The sequence below is a fragment of the Arachis ipaensis genome, chromosome B6, assembly GCF_059453495.1.
Source record: "Arachis ipaensis isolate K30076 ecotype BB chromosome B6, ASM5945349v1, whole genome shotgun sequence".
Classification (NCBI taxonomy): Eukaryota; Viridiplantae; Streptophyta; class Magnoliopsida; order Fabales; family Fabaceae; genus Arachis; species Arachis ipaensis.
The window spans coordinates 100,752,698-100,769,709 of record NC_142441.1 but is presented as its reverse complement, the minus strand read 5'-3'; the positions used below and the strand labels follow the sequence as shown (position 1 = coordinate 100,769,709).

The 17,012-nt window shown below is 32.7% G+C and overlaps 1 protein-coding gene across 1 annotated transcript; it reads left to right on the top strand.

Annotated features, from left to right (window-relative positions):
- The first annotated feature begins 1,534 nt into the window (after positions 1-1,534).
- Positions 1,535-6,081, top strand: LOC107648274 (uncharacterized). Its single transcript, XM_016352207.3, has 3 exons — positions 1,535-2,538; positions 2,624-2,780; positions 5,485-6,081. Exons 1-3 carry the CDS (start codon positions 1,744-1,746, stop codon positions 5,943-5,945), a joined length of 1,413 nt encoding a protein of 470 aa, XP_016207693.1. The 5' UTR covers positions 1,535-1,743; the 3' UTR covers positions 5,946-6,081.
- Positions 6,082-17,012: the final 10,931 nt, after the last annotated feature.

The following is a 17,012-nucleotide window of genomic DNA, read 5'->3' as shown; positions in this document are numbered from 1 at the left end:
GGATGGTGAATGAAGTTGAAATGAAAAAGGGAAAAAAAAGTTAGCAATTAAACGGTGTTTGAATTTTTTAAATTCCAAAAGCAAGTTACCTGGAAAAAATTAAGAGTAATGTTAAGAGAGTCAATTTTTTTTTTTTGTAAATATTAATCAATTTTTTTAAAATTATTTTATTTATGTTAAATTTTAGATTTTAAAAGTTAGTTAATGTTAGTTAATTAAAAGTTCTTTTCTACACTGTTTGAAAAGTCCAAACGATTTTCTAATTCTGTAGGATCTAGTTTATTAGTGGAAAAAAGGAACTGTGAATAAAATATCTTATACGGCAGTTTAAGATCGAATAAAAAAAATTAAATTCAAAAAATTATATTTTAAAATTGAATTTATTGGACTTATTGGGTAAGTGTTGGCTAATTAGTCTCTTTATTCGACATTCATAAACACTATTAATGGTATTAGTTGTTCGTCAATTCCATCTCAAAAAAATAATTGTTGCTGGGAGTTTAATATCCATATAGATATAGAATAGAATAAAACTGAAATTATTGATCATTACATAGAATTCAATTAAGATATTGTATGAAAGTCTCATTTCCTCTTTTTTTTTTCAGACTGGAATTCTTCAGATAATTTTTTTTATACCTATTTTCCTTTTGCGTTCATACCTTCTTTTTTATACTAATAAATTATTTACAAAAATAATAGATATACTATTTGTATTTAGATAAAAAAAAAGCATTAGAGTGATTCACTTTGTTTTGTTTGTTTTAATTTTAAAAAATGTTATTCGTATATCAAAATTAATAATTAAAATTAGCTATTAATATATTTTTATATAAATATATGTATAATTTAATTTATTTTCAATATGTATTTATATTTTAATATGTATTTTATACTAATAAATTATCTTAATGATCAATAAATTTTGATGTACACATAGTATATTCCTTTAATTTATTCACCGAACCTCATGTTAGTTTAAGACTACTAGATGCATCTTCGGTCTTTATTCAAAATCACACTTAGAGTGTACAACACATTTTTATTTTTAATATTAAATTAATAATAATTTTTTAATTGTAAACTACTGTGATATTTTTTAAAGTGTGAAATAATTTAATTTAAAGGGTAAAAATCGGACCATTCTATTTTTAAGAGGTATAAAAATTGGATCGTCCCATTTTTGGAGTACACAAATCTAATCCTCTAATTTGTGTTTAAAAAATTAAAAAAATTTAGAGTACGCTGAGATATATCACTTATTCCATCTAATTTTTTAGCTAAATGTAGAGTGAGTATATCAAAATAAAATTATTACTATCACAATATTTGGATCCCCGATACATCCTAAGAAAATATACAGAAACAATAAATCAACAAATAAGACTCACGTTGTAGACTTTAGGATGATAAAATTCCGAAACATCCGATGAGAGAAATTAATTAAGTGCATCATGTGGTTGGTTGATGGGCACATTAACTAAGAGATGGACGCCAATGTTATTTCTCTATCACTCAATACATCAACAGAACCGAAGAGCGTACTTAATATCACATTTAAGAAGCCTTCTAATAGTCCCACCAGGCCACCACAGAAATACCTACCAAATACCAACACGGCATCACCATCACCTAGCTCGCTCCTACTCCTAATTTCCTATATATACATACCATAAAATAAACATATCCATGCACAAATATAGAATAAAAAACTAAGGTATTAAAGGGTTTAACATTTTAGCAATGAAGAAGGGGCAGAGTGGTAGTCGAGTTGCTGGTGGAACAGAGAGTAATTGGTGCAAAGCGGCTCGCGGAGGCACCGGCATTGCGGTGTTGGCGTTGCTCATAGCTAAGCCCTTTGATATTAACCGTCTCCAGCAAGGACTCAACAAACTGCAAAATTTTCATCCTATCCTCAAGACGAGGCTTGTCTACTCCAACTCTGGATCAGAAGGCGGAGGGACAGGGACAGGAACAGGCTTGTCATTTCTCACTTCTCCCACTCCTTACGTCAAGATCGAATCGTACAGCCTCTCTGCCACTTCTAAGATCATCGGAGGAGAAGGAAACGATACCGTTTCTTCCCCGTTGCAAAAGATCCTAGAGCATGAACTGAACCAGAACACATGGCGCGATTTGAATACCACTGGAGGCTCCGATATGTTTCTGGCGAGCATGTATGCGGTGAGTGAGACGACGTGGGTGGCAGCCATGAGGCTGCACGTGGCGGCTTGTGACCGTACGACGGCGGTGTCGCTGTTGAAGGAGCTTCTTCTGGTGATGACGGAGGAGGAGGAAGAGAAAGAGGAAGAGAGCAAGAATGGAGATTCGGGTGGAGGGTTGGCTTTGGCGATTGAGGATCTTGTGCCTTGTGGGATGGCGAAGAAGGCTATTTGGACACGTGGCATCGATGTGCTTAGTTACTCGGTGAACTCTATCAGGCAAACGAATCTGAAATTTCATGACACGAGAGGCAAGAGGTTTTCGCAAATTGTGAGACTGCAACTAAACCAGAACGACACCAAGAGGGTTTTAGCTGTAAGCAAGTTTGATTAATTAATTAACTAGCAAATTCTGATAATCATTTCACCGATTTAATTAATTAAGATGATTATTGTATCAGGGTTGCAAGCGTAACAGGATTAAACTTTGCGGAGCATTGACGGCTGCAGGGTTGATGGCTGCGCATAGCTCAAAGAACAGCTCAAGGAAATATGGGGTCATAACCTTCACCGACTGCCGATCCAGCCTCGATCCACCCCTTTCTTTTCACGACTTTGGTAAGTTTCATCTTTAATAATGCTTCTTGTACTATGCGGAACTCCTTCACTCTCTCGCTCAATTCACTACTATTTGATCTGTTCTGGATGGTTAGAATAAAATAAAGGTGACTAGTGAATCTTTGAATAATTTGATTTAATATGTTTCACTAAATTATTTAACAGTTTATGATACTATATTTAGATAAAAATATTTTTATAAAGAAGGTTAAAGTGTATATCATTAGGAGATTATTCAAACAAAGAGTTTTTGAGTAAAAAAACTAAAAATAATAACTTTTTAGCTAATTTAATATATTTTAAGTAAATTATTTATTATAATACATGTCACTATCTAAACTATTATTTTTTAATGAAAACATCTATTTGCTATAAATTATTAGATTAAAAATGATATTGTTTTGCATAGTTTATACAAATGAAATAAAATGGGTTTTTTTTATGCACTAAAATTGATTAAATAAATATATAAAATTAAAAAAAATAATATTATATAATTAATGAAATTTATTTATTTTGTAATATTTGGCCAATTTTAAATAATAAAGATTAAATTTTATATCTTAAATTCTAATAGTATGAAAATATATATTCATTTAAATATTAACTAATATTACTTTAAAAAGTGTTGGCCCCCTCCTTATAAAAATAATTGGTACACATGAACAAAGCTTAGGTAAGAGACAAAGAACAGATAATGAACTACTAAAATTTGAGTACTTTTAATTAGTCTCCTTTTTAATTAGGTATAGATTAAAAAAATATATACAGCTCAACAAATATTAAATACTAAACTGTACAAACAAAATTTTACAGTTTATGAGTGTCTCTTAAATTTATTTCACACTGTTTATTCACAGTTTCAGCAAATTGATGGAATTCATCCAATACCGGTCATATTTGTATCTTTATTCTTTTGTGATGGATTTGTGCACAGTGTGAAACTGTGAGCCAAATAGCAAGCTTTAAAAAATATTTCTCAAACTTATAGTACAATTTATTATAAGTTTGTTTGCATTAATTGATTTCCTTTAAATTTTTACTATCATATATCCTAAGAGTACTTAATAAAAATATAAAAATATTTAATAATAAAAAAATTAACTAAAAATAGTCAAAATTTATCTTATATTTAGTATTTATTAATTACTATAAAAATTAATAAAAATAAAAAATAAGATAAATTTTGTCCTTTTTTTTCTAGTATTACCAATAAAAATATTTATTAAGAATATAAAAGAAAACAATTGCCAATTACTGTTCTAACAAAATTTTTTTTATGTATTTAATGTCATTGTAAACTTCAAAATCTCATATTTGTTGTAATAATTTTTCATTTCTAAATCTTAAAAAAATCTCGTTAGAATATTTGTAAACAAAATATTTTTTATTTTGTGAAATTAATTCATGAGACCACGGCTAGTAATATATATCACATCATAGCTACTAGAATATCTGTGTATGTAGTTGTAAGAATTTCAAACCCGAAATAAATGAGTTGTTCTCCAATATTTGCACAAAAATTTCAGACAGGTTGATTTCCTTATCAATCACCAATTTATTGAAGGCTATTTTAGATGGAACTAATTGATGAGCTTTTGTCATTTTCCAACGTCCTATTTGGTAATTGCTGTGTCACTTGCAAAAAATAGGTAGTTGTGTATTGGCAGGGATTACCTGCTGCTCGTTCTTAGTAGTAAATAGTAATAGACTATTCATAAATTGTGAGCGAGGTGCCGTTTGGCAGCATTTGAAAGTTCAGAGCTGCATTATTGACGCCACATCAACATAAATGCTCTATTTATGTTCAAGGCTATGCAAAGTACCCAAGTAGGCTATAGTGTCTGTCTCCTATTGATGCCATCCATTCAATTAGACGGGATCGGACCAATTTGGATACCAAGCCATCATCACAATTTTGATGTTATTTTTTCTCACTTTAACACAATGAAAAGTTATGTGTATATATATATACCCCTTTTTGTAACACTTTTCTTCCGATTTTAATTTTTAAATCATAATTAGTATGCAATAGAAACTTTTTTTTATAAAAATAAAACTTAGAAGTGATAAAAAGAGAGAGACATATATAGAATACAAAATACAGTTATATTAAGTTATATTAAGTGTATATCAAAATTTGACATTAAAAGTAATTAATAATTTAAAATATATATTAAAAATAAGTTAAATAACATATATTTATATAAAACAAAATAGCATTTTGTACGAAATAATACACATGAGATTAGATAAACATAACAACACTTAGCCGTTTAATACCAATTTGGTGTATTAAACCAAAAACCATGTTCGAAGCATTTATATCACGAAAGTATGTTGTTCCTAATTTCCTATGTCACATGCTCACGTGCTAAGTGCTACTAACAAATGTTGTATCAGAAAAAGAATAAAAATGCTGCCAAATTTTTAAAAAGTAATATATCAAAGAGTTATTATATTCAATATATATATTGAAAATTTGACATTTTTAATTGTATTTATATTTTTATTTTCTATTTTCATTTAAGTATTTTCTGTTTGATAAAATCTTTCTTAAAGTTTTAAAAATTAAAAAAACATCGAAAGCTAAAAATAAAAATATCTTAAAGGAGTGAAGATATTATTATAAGTATATAACAGAATGCATTCAATTAATCTAGAGTTATTAATAGTTTGGGTGCTGAGGAGAAAAGTGTTGCAGGGTTTTATAACTCGGCCATTATCAACAACCACGTGATGAAAGGAGGGGAAAGTCTATGGGAGCTGGCGAAGAAGACATATGGAGCATTTGCAACCTCCAAGAACAACAAGAAGCACTTCACAGACATGGCTGACACGAACTTCCTCATGTGCAAGGCCATAGACAACCCCAGCCTAACCTCATCTTCAGCTCTTAGAACCTCCATCATGTCGGTGTTCGAGGACGCGGTGGTGGATGACAGCACCGAGATGCAGCGCCATGTTGGGGTGGAGGACTACATGGGGTGTGCTTCGGTGCATGGTGTGGGCCCCTCCATGGGGATCTTTGATACCATTAGAGATGGAGGCTTGGATTGTGTGTGCGTGTACCCTGCGCCATTGCACTCCAGGGAGCAGATGCAAGACCTTGTTAACAACATGAAGGCTATTCTTATTGAAGCTGGCAAGACCTGCCAGCCATAGGCATAATAATCCATCCATGTATCTCACAAACCCACTCTATTATTACCTATTTACCTATTATTGGTGTTGTATGTTCTTTCTTCATCCATTTTCACGCTTCTTCTTACTAGCTACTTGCCTTTTCAGTTTCTCTCTTCTCTCTAATTTTTCTTTCTTGAGGGAAAAAAAAAAAAGTTCCTGAATTGTATTTGATATGAAGTCTTTTTTCAAATATAATTTATTAAAGTTAACTTTAAATTAAAATATATTTTTTGTAGCAACTATACTTGATAAATTAAACTTTTCTGACATGCTATGTATGCTTTAATTTTTATAGAAGAATGTTAGGTAACAATAACTTTTGTGTTTTGTAATCATCAATTAGTTATTAATAATATTTTTTAATGATATGAAATTACATCCAATAATAAAAGATCATAACTTTTCTATTAATAGTTAAGTGTTGATCATAAAATACAAAAGTTGCTAGCTAGCCCTATACTTTTTCATTTCGATATATATATATATATATATACGTATCAGTCGTTCCCTTTTCTCAATTGCACATATGTACATACATCATTATTTATCCTTACATATATTATTTATACATACATGTATTTATTACAATCAACCATGCACATTCTTTGCCACAATGCATATGACAATGACACTGGCATATTTCTTAATGTAATATTAGTTAGTTACGCCCAATCATGCTCTTCTTTTTGATAGCGTAGCAGTTTTAGGATAATAATAAATAACTTTGTAATAAAACATTAATACGGAAGAAAAAGAATTTAAATGAATCCGAAGAAGCTGTTTAGCATCGTTTTCCACTGATGATGGAGGAATATTGATCGCTTATCACTCTTTTTGAATGAAGATGGTAAATATATATAAAATTGAGATACAAATAGGCTTTATCAAAATAAGGCCAGCGCAAACAATTTCTTTTATATATATATATATATATGTGGTGAGGTCTCTGGTGGCTTAATAATAGATGGCTAAACATGGCCAAAAGGTTGATTAGCCTTTCAATAGATGACATATGACAAAGAATTTATTCATCATACATTTAAAGGAAATGTTGAGTGTAGTAAGTGCCATAAATTATTGATGGCAAAAAGGAAAATGTAATGCAAAAAAACTGTTTTTGTTTTTTGGGCCTTATAATAATTAAACCAAAAAAACTCTTGCCACTTTTAATTTAAAAAAGAAATGATGATAATAAAAGAGAGAGATAATTCACAAAAAGAAAAAAAAAACATATAAGATGATAAATTACTTTTTTTAAATATATTATATTTATGAAATATACTAATTTAATTACACATTTTCATTCATTTAAAAATAGTTTTATCTATCCATAATAAATTTAAATGTTACTAAGATTTATTTTTTATATTATTATGTTACTAAGATTTATTTTTTATATTATTATATTATAATTATTTGAAAATAAAAAGATTAGAATATATTAAAAAAATATACCTTCGTAGCTTTTTGTTATCAATTATTTTAATTTTTTTTTGTTTTGTTTTATAATTTCGTCCGCTTTCAATTTTTTTCCAATGTAGTTATTGCTCTTGAAAAATTATTTTAAAAACAAAAACATTAATATCTTAAATGTGTAATATATATTCGATTTGTTTCTTTTATCTAGTCAGTTTAATATTTTTTTAAAGTATTACCTAAAACTAAAAAAATAAATACTTATATGTAGTTATTTTCCTATAAAATTAATAGTTGAAAGCCATTACATAATAATTTATTCAAAATTTTAAATATATCAAATTATCTAAAATAACTATTAATTACATGTAAGTATTAATTTTTCCAAATTTGATATATTTAAAATTTGAGAAAAGGACAAATAGGTCACTGACCTTTTGTCCCGCGGACATTTTCGTCTCTAACCATTGAAAAATACTTTTAAGTTCTTGACCTTCATAAAATTTGAACGGATCAGTCCCTGACGGAGGCATTTGGACAGAGGACTGATCCGTCTAAGTTTTGTGAAAGTCAGGGACTTAAAAGTATTTTTCAATGGTTAGGGACAAAAATATCCGCGAGACAAAAAATCAGGGACCTATTTGTCCTTTTCTCTTAAAATTTTGAATAAATTATTATGTAATAGCTTTCAACTATTAATTTTATAGAAAAATAACTACATGTAAGTATTTACTTTTTTAGTTTTAGGTAATACTTTAAAAAAAATATTAAACTGACTAGATAAAAAAAACAAATCGAATATATATTACACATTTAAGATATTAATGTTTTTGTTTTTAAAATAATTTTTCAAGAGCAATAACTACGTTGGGAAAAAAAATTGAAAGCGGACGAAATTATAAAACAAAACAAAAAGAAAAAATTAAAATAATTGATAACAAAAAGCTACGAAGGTATAATTTTTTAATATATTCTAATATTTTTTATTTTCAAATAATTATAATATAATAATATAAAAATAAATCTTAGTAACATTTAAATTTATTATGGATAGATAAAACTATTTTTAAATGAATAAAAATGTGTAATTAAATTAGTATATTTCATAAATATAATATATTTAAAAAAAAGTAATTCATCATTTTATATGTTTTTTTTTCCTTTTTGTGAACTATCTCTCTTTTATTATCATCATTTCTTTTTTAAATTAAAAGTAGCAAGAGTTTTTTTGGTTTAATTATTATAAGGCCCAAGAGACAAAAACAATTTTTTGCATTGCATTTTTCTTTTTGCCATCAGTAATTTATGGCACTTACTACACTCAACATTCCCTTTAAATGTATGATGAGTAAACTCTTTGCCATGTGTCATCTATTGAAAGGCTAGTCAACATTTTGGCCATGCTTAACCACCTATTATTAAGCCACCAGAGACCTCACCTATATATATATATATATATATATGGATAAAATATAAAAGTACACATAAAAATTCATATAAATGATATAATTATACCCCAATTGTTTAGTAAGTTATGTATATACACGAATATAATGTTTTGGTGCTCACATCCACCATTTCAACAATAAAATGTGTCTTCAATAATAAAAATACACACGTGTAACGATTTCGTCCAATTTAACATTGGATTCATTAGTGAGTGGTTCTTTAAACGATAAATTAAATATTTAATGTTAAATTTTAATATTTAAATAAAAGAATTTACTTCAATCATCCCTCTTTGCAACAATACAAATTGAAAAAAATTCTAAAATCCTAACGAAAATAAGATGGCATAATGCAACAAAACGAGATGATGAGATTTGGAGCATTATATTTGATGGTTTCAGTGGCTAAGAGAAGGGGGGTTGAATCTTAGCCCCTTTTTTGCTTGCTAACACTTGCTGGATTCAGAGGAGACTTTTCTGTTTTTAGCTCGTCCCTAGCCACGAGACATTTTCATTTTGTCTCGTCACTTGGCACGAGACATTTTTTGTTTTTGCTCCTGTGCAGTAGAAAACAGAAATGGAGTAGGAGGGGAAGAAAATTACACCAAGATATATCCTGGTTCGGCTGCTAAGTGCAGTGCAGCCTACATCCAGTCTCCATCACAACAATGATGGAATTTCACTATAATCAAACAGATTACAACTTGTAAAGTGCTAACCCAACTTACAAGGGGATTCCCACAGAATCATGAAACACAACATAGATGAACAAAGGAACTCTAAGACATCTATGGCTTTTTCTTTTAATTTTGCACTCTCTGCCTTTTTCCGCTCTATGGCTTTTTCATTACAAACCTCACTGTTTGCCTTTTACCATGAGACTCAAGACATGACAAAATTAAACAGAAAAACACTAAACAGAATACATTGAAGGAGAAGAGAAAACTGTTAGCTCAGGTAGCTCTGAGAACTCTGTGCCTTGCACTCTCAAATTTTCTCCTTGCTTCAAACAGTGGCTGTCCACCCTTAATATAGAAGAGGGGAGCCTCCACTTATTGAAGCCAAAACCGAACCAACTTCTTCCTCCTTCAACAAAACCGGTTCGGCCACATAGAGAGAGAAGAGATAACCATGCAATAACCAACATGCAATTACCTCTAGTCCTTTCTTGATCATCACCCTTCATCAATCCGAGCTCTCCATCTTTGGCTTGCTCTCCAAGATGAAATTCTGGCCCTTGATGCTTCATGATGATGATGACTTCATCTGCTTCAATCTCTGCCTTCAACCATCACTTCGCCACTCTAGCTACTCCCTGTGGTGGTTGAGCAGAATCAAAGACAAGCCATGCTTCAAGAATCTCCTCCAGCTGGCCGAATCTTCTTCTTCCATTTTTGAGCATGAAAGACTCAAGATAACCTCACCAAATCTAACCACATTTGGTGAATATCTTAGCCACAACTCATTTTTATTTTAGTATGTTTTCTTGCCATCATTGTGATGGTCTTTAAGCTTGCTTTCTCTTCATCTCGGTAGCTTACTTTTGCTTCCATGGCTGCCAATATTTCCTGAGTAATGACCGAAGAGAGAAAGAGTTGTGAGAGAGAAGAAAGAGAATATGGACATTAACTAAAGTGGTTTGATAAAGCAAAGTAAATGTTTACTTCCCTTTACTGAGTAACGTGTAGATTCAATAATGTCCATCAAATCAAAGTCACTCATGTTCTCTTTCATAGTTCCCATGCAACACATTGCAATTAAATGAATTTTGGAATCCATCTAATGTTTGAATCTTTGGATCCGTTGAAAGCAATTTTGCTTTCTTCCTTCTTTAGTTTCGGATCATGCATGAGGAATTCTTATAAAATTGGGCTTGGTTGCAATATTATTTGATCTTGGCCCATTAATAACATTTGCTTTCCTGATAAAATTTGGAGCATGCATAAAACAAATGGAAAGCATGTAACACACTTGGGTTTGGAGCAATCAAAATTATTTGGCCCAAGTAACATTAAATCAGCCACATTCATTTTTTGTTATTAAAACCAAGGCTGAGTGAAAATTGGGCTTAGCACAATACATTTGTTTCCGGCCCATGATTAAACCTGCAGCAAAATTATAATCATCAATGTATTGAATAAAAATTCAGATCAAATAATTTTGCAATTAATTAATTTTAATAATGTTTAGTCATCACACATATTAATTTAGAGTTTTCCAAACTCATCAATCTCCCCCTTGATGACAAACAATATTAAAATTGAAATGGAAAGAAATTTAAAATTGAGTAAGAGTACTCCCTTTAAATTTGTATTTCTCCCCCTTTCAAAATGTCACATTGCTCCCCCTTAATATATGCTGTTTTTACCAAGGGAAGCATTAACCTGTAACAATTTTAATCAAGCTTCAAATAACAATGTTATTTAGCATATTTATTACATGATGCTAAATGCTTGATTTATGAGCAGAGTTGGATGATAATCAAAACTCATTTGTTATCAATAATTTGATTTTCTGCTCAAACATACACATATCAACAGAACACAAACCAGTGTTGTTCAGAAAATTTCCAAATATTTTCCAGTCCAGATATCAGAGCAATGTCATTCAAAATAAGGAAAATATTTTTGAAACACATAATAGCACATCAAAGCATGGCAGATGTTAGATAACACAGTTTAAAGGAACTGCCAAAAATAAATTTTCAAACCAACAAGTTTGTCAAATATGAACCATCAGCCAGGCATCACCATAAATCAAACACCAAATGCAGTTCATACATCAAGGATCATAATAGAACAAATGCATTCTTTGAACAAGGATAGTCATGAATTTTCAATTTGAAAATTTCAACCCTTGTCCCCTGTTTTTCCAGCCCCTGTTTTATTCCAATTTCAATTTTGGAATCTAAATTTCCTCCCCCTTTTGGCATCAAGGGGCATAAAAGACCTGCAACAAGAGACATGAGCAATACATAATATTTATAACAAAGCAGTAATTGTTCAGAGTATCATACGGCAGGGAGTATCAAGTTATGCCTTTACAAAAAACAAAAGAAGGATTGAGCCTATTGTTGCCAATATCAAATAAAAGTAGAGGAATAGTCACTAATCATCAGAAACATTGAACTCAGAACCAGAATCATCTTCAGAATCTCCTGTTCCCATTTCATCATCAAAGGTTTGAATCATGAAACCGACCCTTTCATAGCACTTCTTCCAGGCTTTCTCATTTGCATATGCCAATTTTCGGGCAGCCTTGCTTGACTTTAGCATCAATTTGGACATATTGCGGAATTCACTGAGAGCCTCCCTGATGGATGCCGTGACCTTTGAGGGTTCAGGGTGGCTTTCCAAATCGCTTAGAGAGGGTTCGGAGGCAACAGACTGCTTGCTTTTCTTGTTCGAAACTCCTCCTCCTTTAATCTGTGACACTTTGTTCTCAACAGATTCATTAGACAAATCAACCTTAAAATATTCAAATATACATGTAAGAAACATGCCGTAAGGAAGATTAGCCTTTTTTGTGCTTCTTACTGCTTCCCACATATGACGTGTCATAATATAAGCAAATGAAATTGGAGTGGAAGTAATAAGAGCAAAGAGGATGATAGAGTCAGAAACTGTTACTCTATGATGAGAACCACTTTGAGGAGTGATGATATGAGTGATGATACGGTGTAACAGAGAGTTCTCTGGGCCGAGGGATTTGTGAGTTGGGATTAATCCATCAAGCCCGGACAGGTTGGCACAGATGTGTTGCATTACAGTTTGTTGAGTAACTCCCACTTGATCATCCCATTTATCAACCATATAAACCTTTGGTCCCTCATCTTCATACCCAAGGGCAGCACCAATGGTTTGAGGAGTGAGGGTTATGTAAACACGCTTGACATAAGAGTGGATTGACCCACCAATCAAGCGCATGTTTGCATAAAATTCCCGGACCAGCCCCGGGTATACCAATTTCTGAATGTGAGTCAGAGGAGTCCATTTCAGAGCATCAAACAGAGACGAAAAGTTCATTCCTTTGGTGGCAAGATTTGGAAGGTTCACCAAGTAAGAGGGGCAGAGATTGCGCTGCAGAAGAACGTCTTTGTGAAATTCATAGAATGCACATGAGTGGAAGCGAGAAGGATCAAAATGTGAATGAGTTTTGTGGAATTTGTTTTTGAACTCTAGAGATTCCAGATTGGGGGGTTCGCTTGTGTCATGCAGAGCAAAGGTTTTCTGTTTCTTTTGGGAGCTTTTTGCATGAGGGGTAGTTCTTTTTGGTGGTGATGGAGGTGGAGTAGTATGTGATGTTTCTTCATCTTCTTCAACACTTGGTTGCTTGTTCTTCCCTGTCTTGCCTCTCCCTGAAGTTTTCTGAGCAATAACCTTTCGGCGCATGGTTTCGGTTTTCTTGGAGGGAGGTGACTGAGTAGAGGATGAGGTAGAATGGAGATGGATATGTGTATGGGTTGGAGGTGATGAGAAAGGTGGGTTTTTTGGAATGGGGGTTCGGCTACTTCGCCTAACAGCGGTTTTCTTTTTCATGGTGGATGAATGAGGGGTTGAATATGAAGGGGTGAGGGCCGAATGAGAGGAGGATGGAAGGAGGTTAGAGGTGCAATAAATGAGGATTGGAGAGAGATGATGGGAGGTTAATGACCATAATGGCACGGTTATTATCCAAATGGGAGTTTCAAAAAGTGATAAAGAGGGAGTTTTTCCTTGAATCAAGGGATTTAGTTGGAAGGAGAAGATATGATTTGACAACATGTATCTTCCAACTAGATTTGAAAAGACAATCTAAAAAATTTTGTGATTTTATTTTTTCAAGGAAGGAATAACTAACTAAACTGCCATGGTGGGGTCAGAATTTATTAGGTGGGGCCCAGAAGAATTTAAATTTGTGTTGCCTCCCCCTGAACAGAGCTCCTCCATCAAGCTTGCGTTTTTTATCTCGTCCAAACCTACGAGACAAAACTGAACAGAATCAAATATTCACAAATTTTCAATAAAACTTAAATCAAACATTCCCAATCTTTTTCTCAAGGTGCAGAATCTGTCTTCACAGAGGGGTTTTGTAAAAATATCAGCAATTTGGTCTTCTGATTTTGCAAATTGAATATCAATAGTACCCTTTTGCACATGTTCCCTAATAAAATGATACTTTATCTCAATGTGCTTAGTTCTTGAGTGCAAAACAGGATTTTTTGAAATATTTATTGCACTCATATTATCACAAAATAGGGGTATACTATTGATTTTTAATTTGTAATCTTCCAATTGTGTTTTTAACCAAATTAATTGAGTGCAACATGCAGATGCGGAAATATATTCTGCTTCAGCGGTGGATAAAGCCACTGTGGCTTGTTTCTTGCTTGACCACATATTGAGTGAGCTTCCAAGGAAGCAACACATGCCGGACGTGCTTCTTCTATCCACTCTATCTCCCGCATAATCTGCATCACAAAACCCTACTGCACAAAATTCATCAGATTTAGGATACCACAAGCCATAATCACAAGTTCCCTTAATGTATCTTATGATGCGTTTAACAGCCGTAAGATGGGATTCTTTTGGGTGAGATTGAAATCTTGAACATACACCCACACTTTGAACAATATCCGGTCTAGAGGAGGTAAGGTACATGAGTGAACCTATCATTCCTCTATACCTTGTTTCATCCACATCTTGACCATCATCATCCTTTTCAAGTTTTGTGTTGGGATGCATTGGTGTACCCATTGCTTTGGAATTTTCTAGGCCAAACTTTTTGATAAGTTCTTTTGCATACTTTCCTTGGTAAATAAAAGTACCACTATGAGTTTGTTTAATTTGGAGGCCAAGAAAGAAAGTAAGCTCTCCCATTAAACTCATTTCAAACTCACTAGTCATGAGTTTTCCAAACTCTTCACACAAGGAAATGTTGGCCGATCCAAATACAATGTCATCAACATAAACTTGAACAAGAAGTATGTCATCATTAGATGCTTTGATAAATAAAGTAGTGTCGGTGGTACCCCTTTGAAATTGATTTTCCAACAAGAAGGCACTAAGCCTTTCATACCAAGCTCTTGGAGCTTGTCTAAGACCATAAAGAGCCTTAGTTAATTTGAAAACATGATTTGGAAACTCTTTTTGTTCAAAACCGGGGGGTTGAGCCACATACACTTCTCTATCAATAAAGCCATTAAGGAAAGCACACTTAACATCCATTTGAAACATTTTGAAACCTTTATGGGCGGCATAGGCAAGAAGCAATCTAATTGCTTCCATTCTAGCTACCGGAGCAAAAGACTCATCAAAATCTATACCCTCTTCTTGATCGTAACCTTGGGCCACTAATCTAGCCTTGTTTCGAACAACTTGTCCATCCTCACCAAGTTTATTTTTAAATACCCACTTAGTACCGGTAACTTTCTTACCATCCGGATGAGGTACTAGTGTCCAAACCTCATTCTTGTCAAATTGAGCAAGCTCTTCTTGCATTGCTTTAATCCAAGATGGATCCTCAAGAGCTTCTTTGACATTGTTGGGCTCTATTTGTGACAAGAGAGCAAGATTGCTAGGTTCGGCTTGCCTTTTGGTGGATGATCTTGTTGTTACACCATGAGAGGGATCACCAATGATGAAATCATGAGGATAACCCCTCATAGATTTCCATTCTCTAGGCTTTCGGATGGGTGTAGTACTTTGATGATCTTCTGGTGGTCTCACTGTTTCAGTTGCTCGTGCCTGTTCAGGAGACAAAATGGAAATGTCTCCTCCAATCTGACGAGACAAAACCGGGCTGACAGATTCTTCACTTTGAACAGATTTGGGGTTTTCTTTACTTGTTCCAGCCTCTTCACAATCTGAATCAATATCCTTCACAATACTGGGAATTAAGTTAGAATCACAAAAAGTAACATGTATGGATTCCTCTATTGTCCTATGCTCCTTGAGATAAACTCTATAGGCCTTGCTTGTGGTGGAGTATCCAACAAACATTCCTTCATAGGATTTTGGATCAAACTTTCCAAGATTTTCTTTATTATTAAGCACAAAACATTTGCATCCAAAAACATGAAAATACTTAAGATTTGGAGGGGTTCCTTTCCATAGCTCATAAGGTGTTTTCTTTAACCCTTTTCTAATGATTGTTCTATTCAAAATATAACATGCTGTGTTCACAGCTTCAGCCCATAAGAATTTAGGAATTTCATTTTCACATAACATAGCCCTAGTCATTTCTTGAAGGCTTCTATTCCTTCTCTCAACCACCCCATTTTGTTGGGGGGTTCTAGGACATGAAAAATTATGAGAAATCCCTAAGTCATCACAGAATTTTTCAAAATCTTGATTTTCAAATTCTCTTCCATGATCACTTCTTAAATGGGCAATTTTCAAATCCTTTTCATTTTGAATTTTCTTACAAAGGGTGGAAAAAGCATGAAAGGCATCATTCTTATGAGCAAGGAAAAGTACCCAACCAAATCTAGAGTAATCATCTACCACCACAAGACCATAATGTTTACCTCCTAAACTTTGAGTTTTAGTAGGACCAAAAAGATCAATATGTAACATTTCCAATGGCCTTTTGGTTGAGATTCCATCTTTTGATTTAAAAGAGGATTTTACTTGTTTGCCTAATTGACAAGCGTCACAAGTAAGATCCTTATCAAACTTGATGTTTGGAATTCCTCTAACCAAATTTCTTTTGACTAGCTTAGAAATTTGATACATGCTAGCATGTCCCAACTTTCTATGCCAAAGCCATTTTTCAGATTCAAAAGATGTGAAGCATGTTACATTTTGTTCCTTTAAATCCTCAAGAGTTAATCCATACACATTGTTGCATCTTTTAGCTTCAAGAAGAACATTCCCAGTTTTTTCACACACAACTAAACAAACAGATTTCTTAAAAATAACTTCAAAACCCAAATCACAAAGTTGACTAACACTAAGCAAATTATGTTTCAAGCCATGTACAAGGAGAACATCATTTATACAAGAAGAAAAGTTTTTACCAACTTTCCCAACAGCCACAATTTTTCCTTTTGCATCATCACCGAAAGTGACAAGTCCTCCATCATAGTCATCAAGCTTTATGAAGAAGGTTGCCTTTCCGGTCATATGCCTAGAGCATCCGCTGTCCATATACCACACATTTTCCTTCCTTTTGGATGCTAGGCACACCTACAAAACAATGC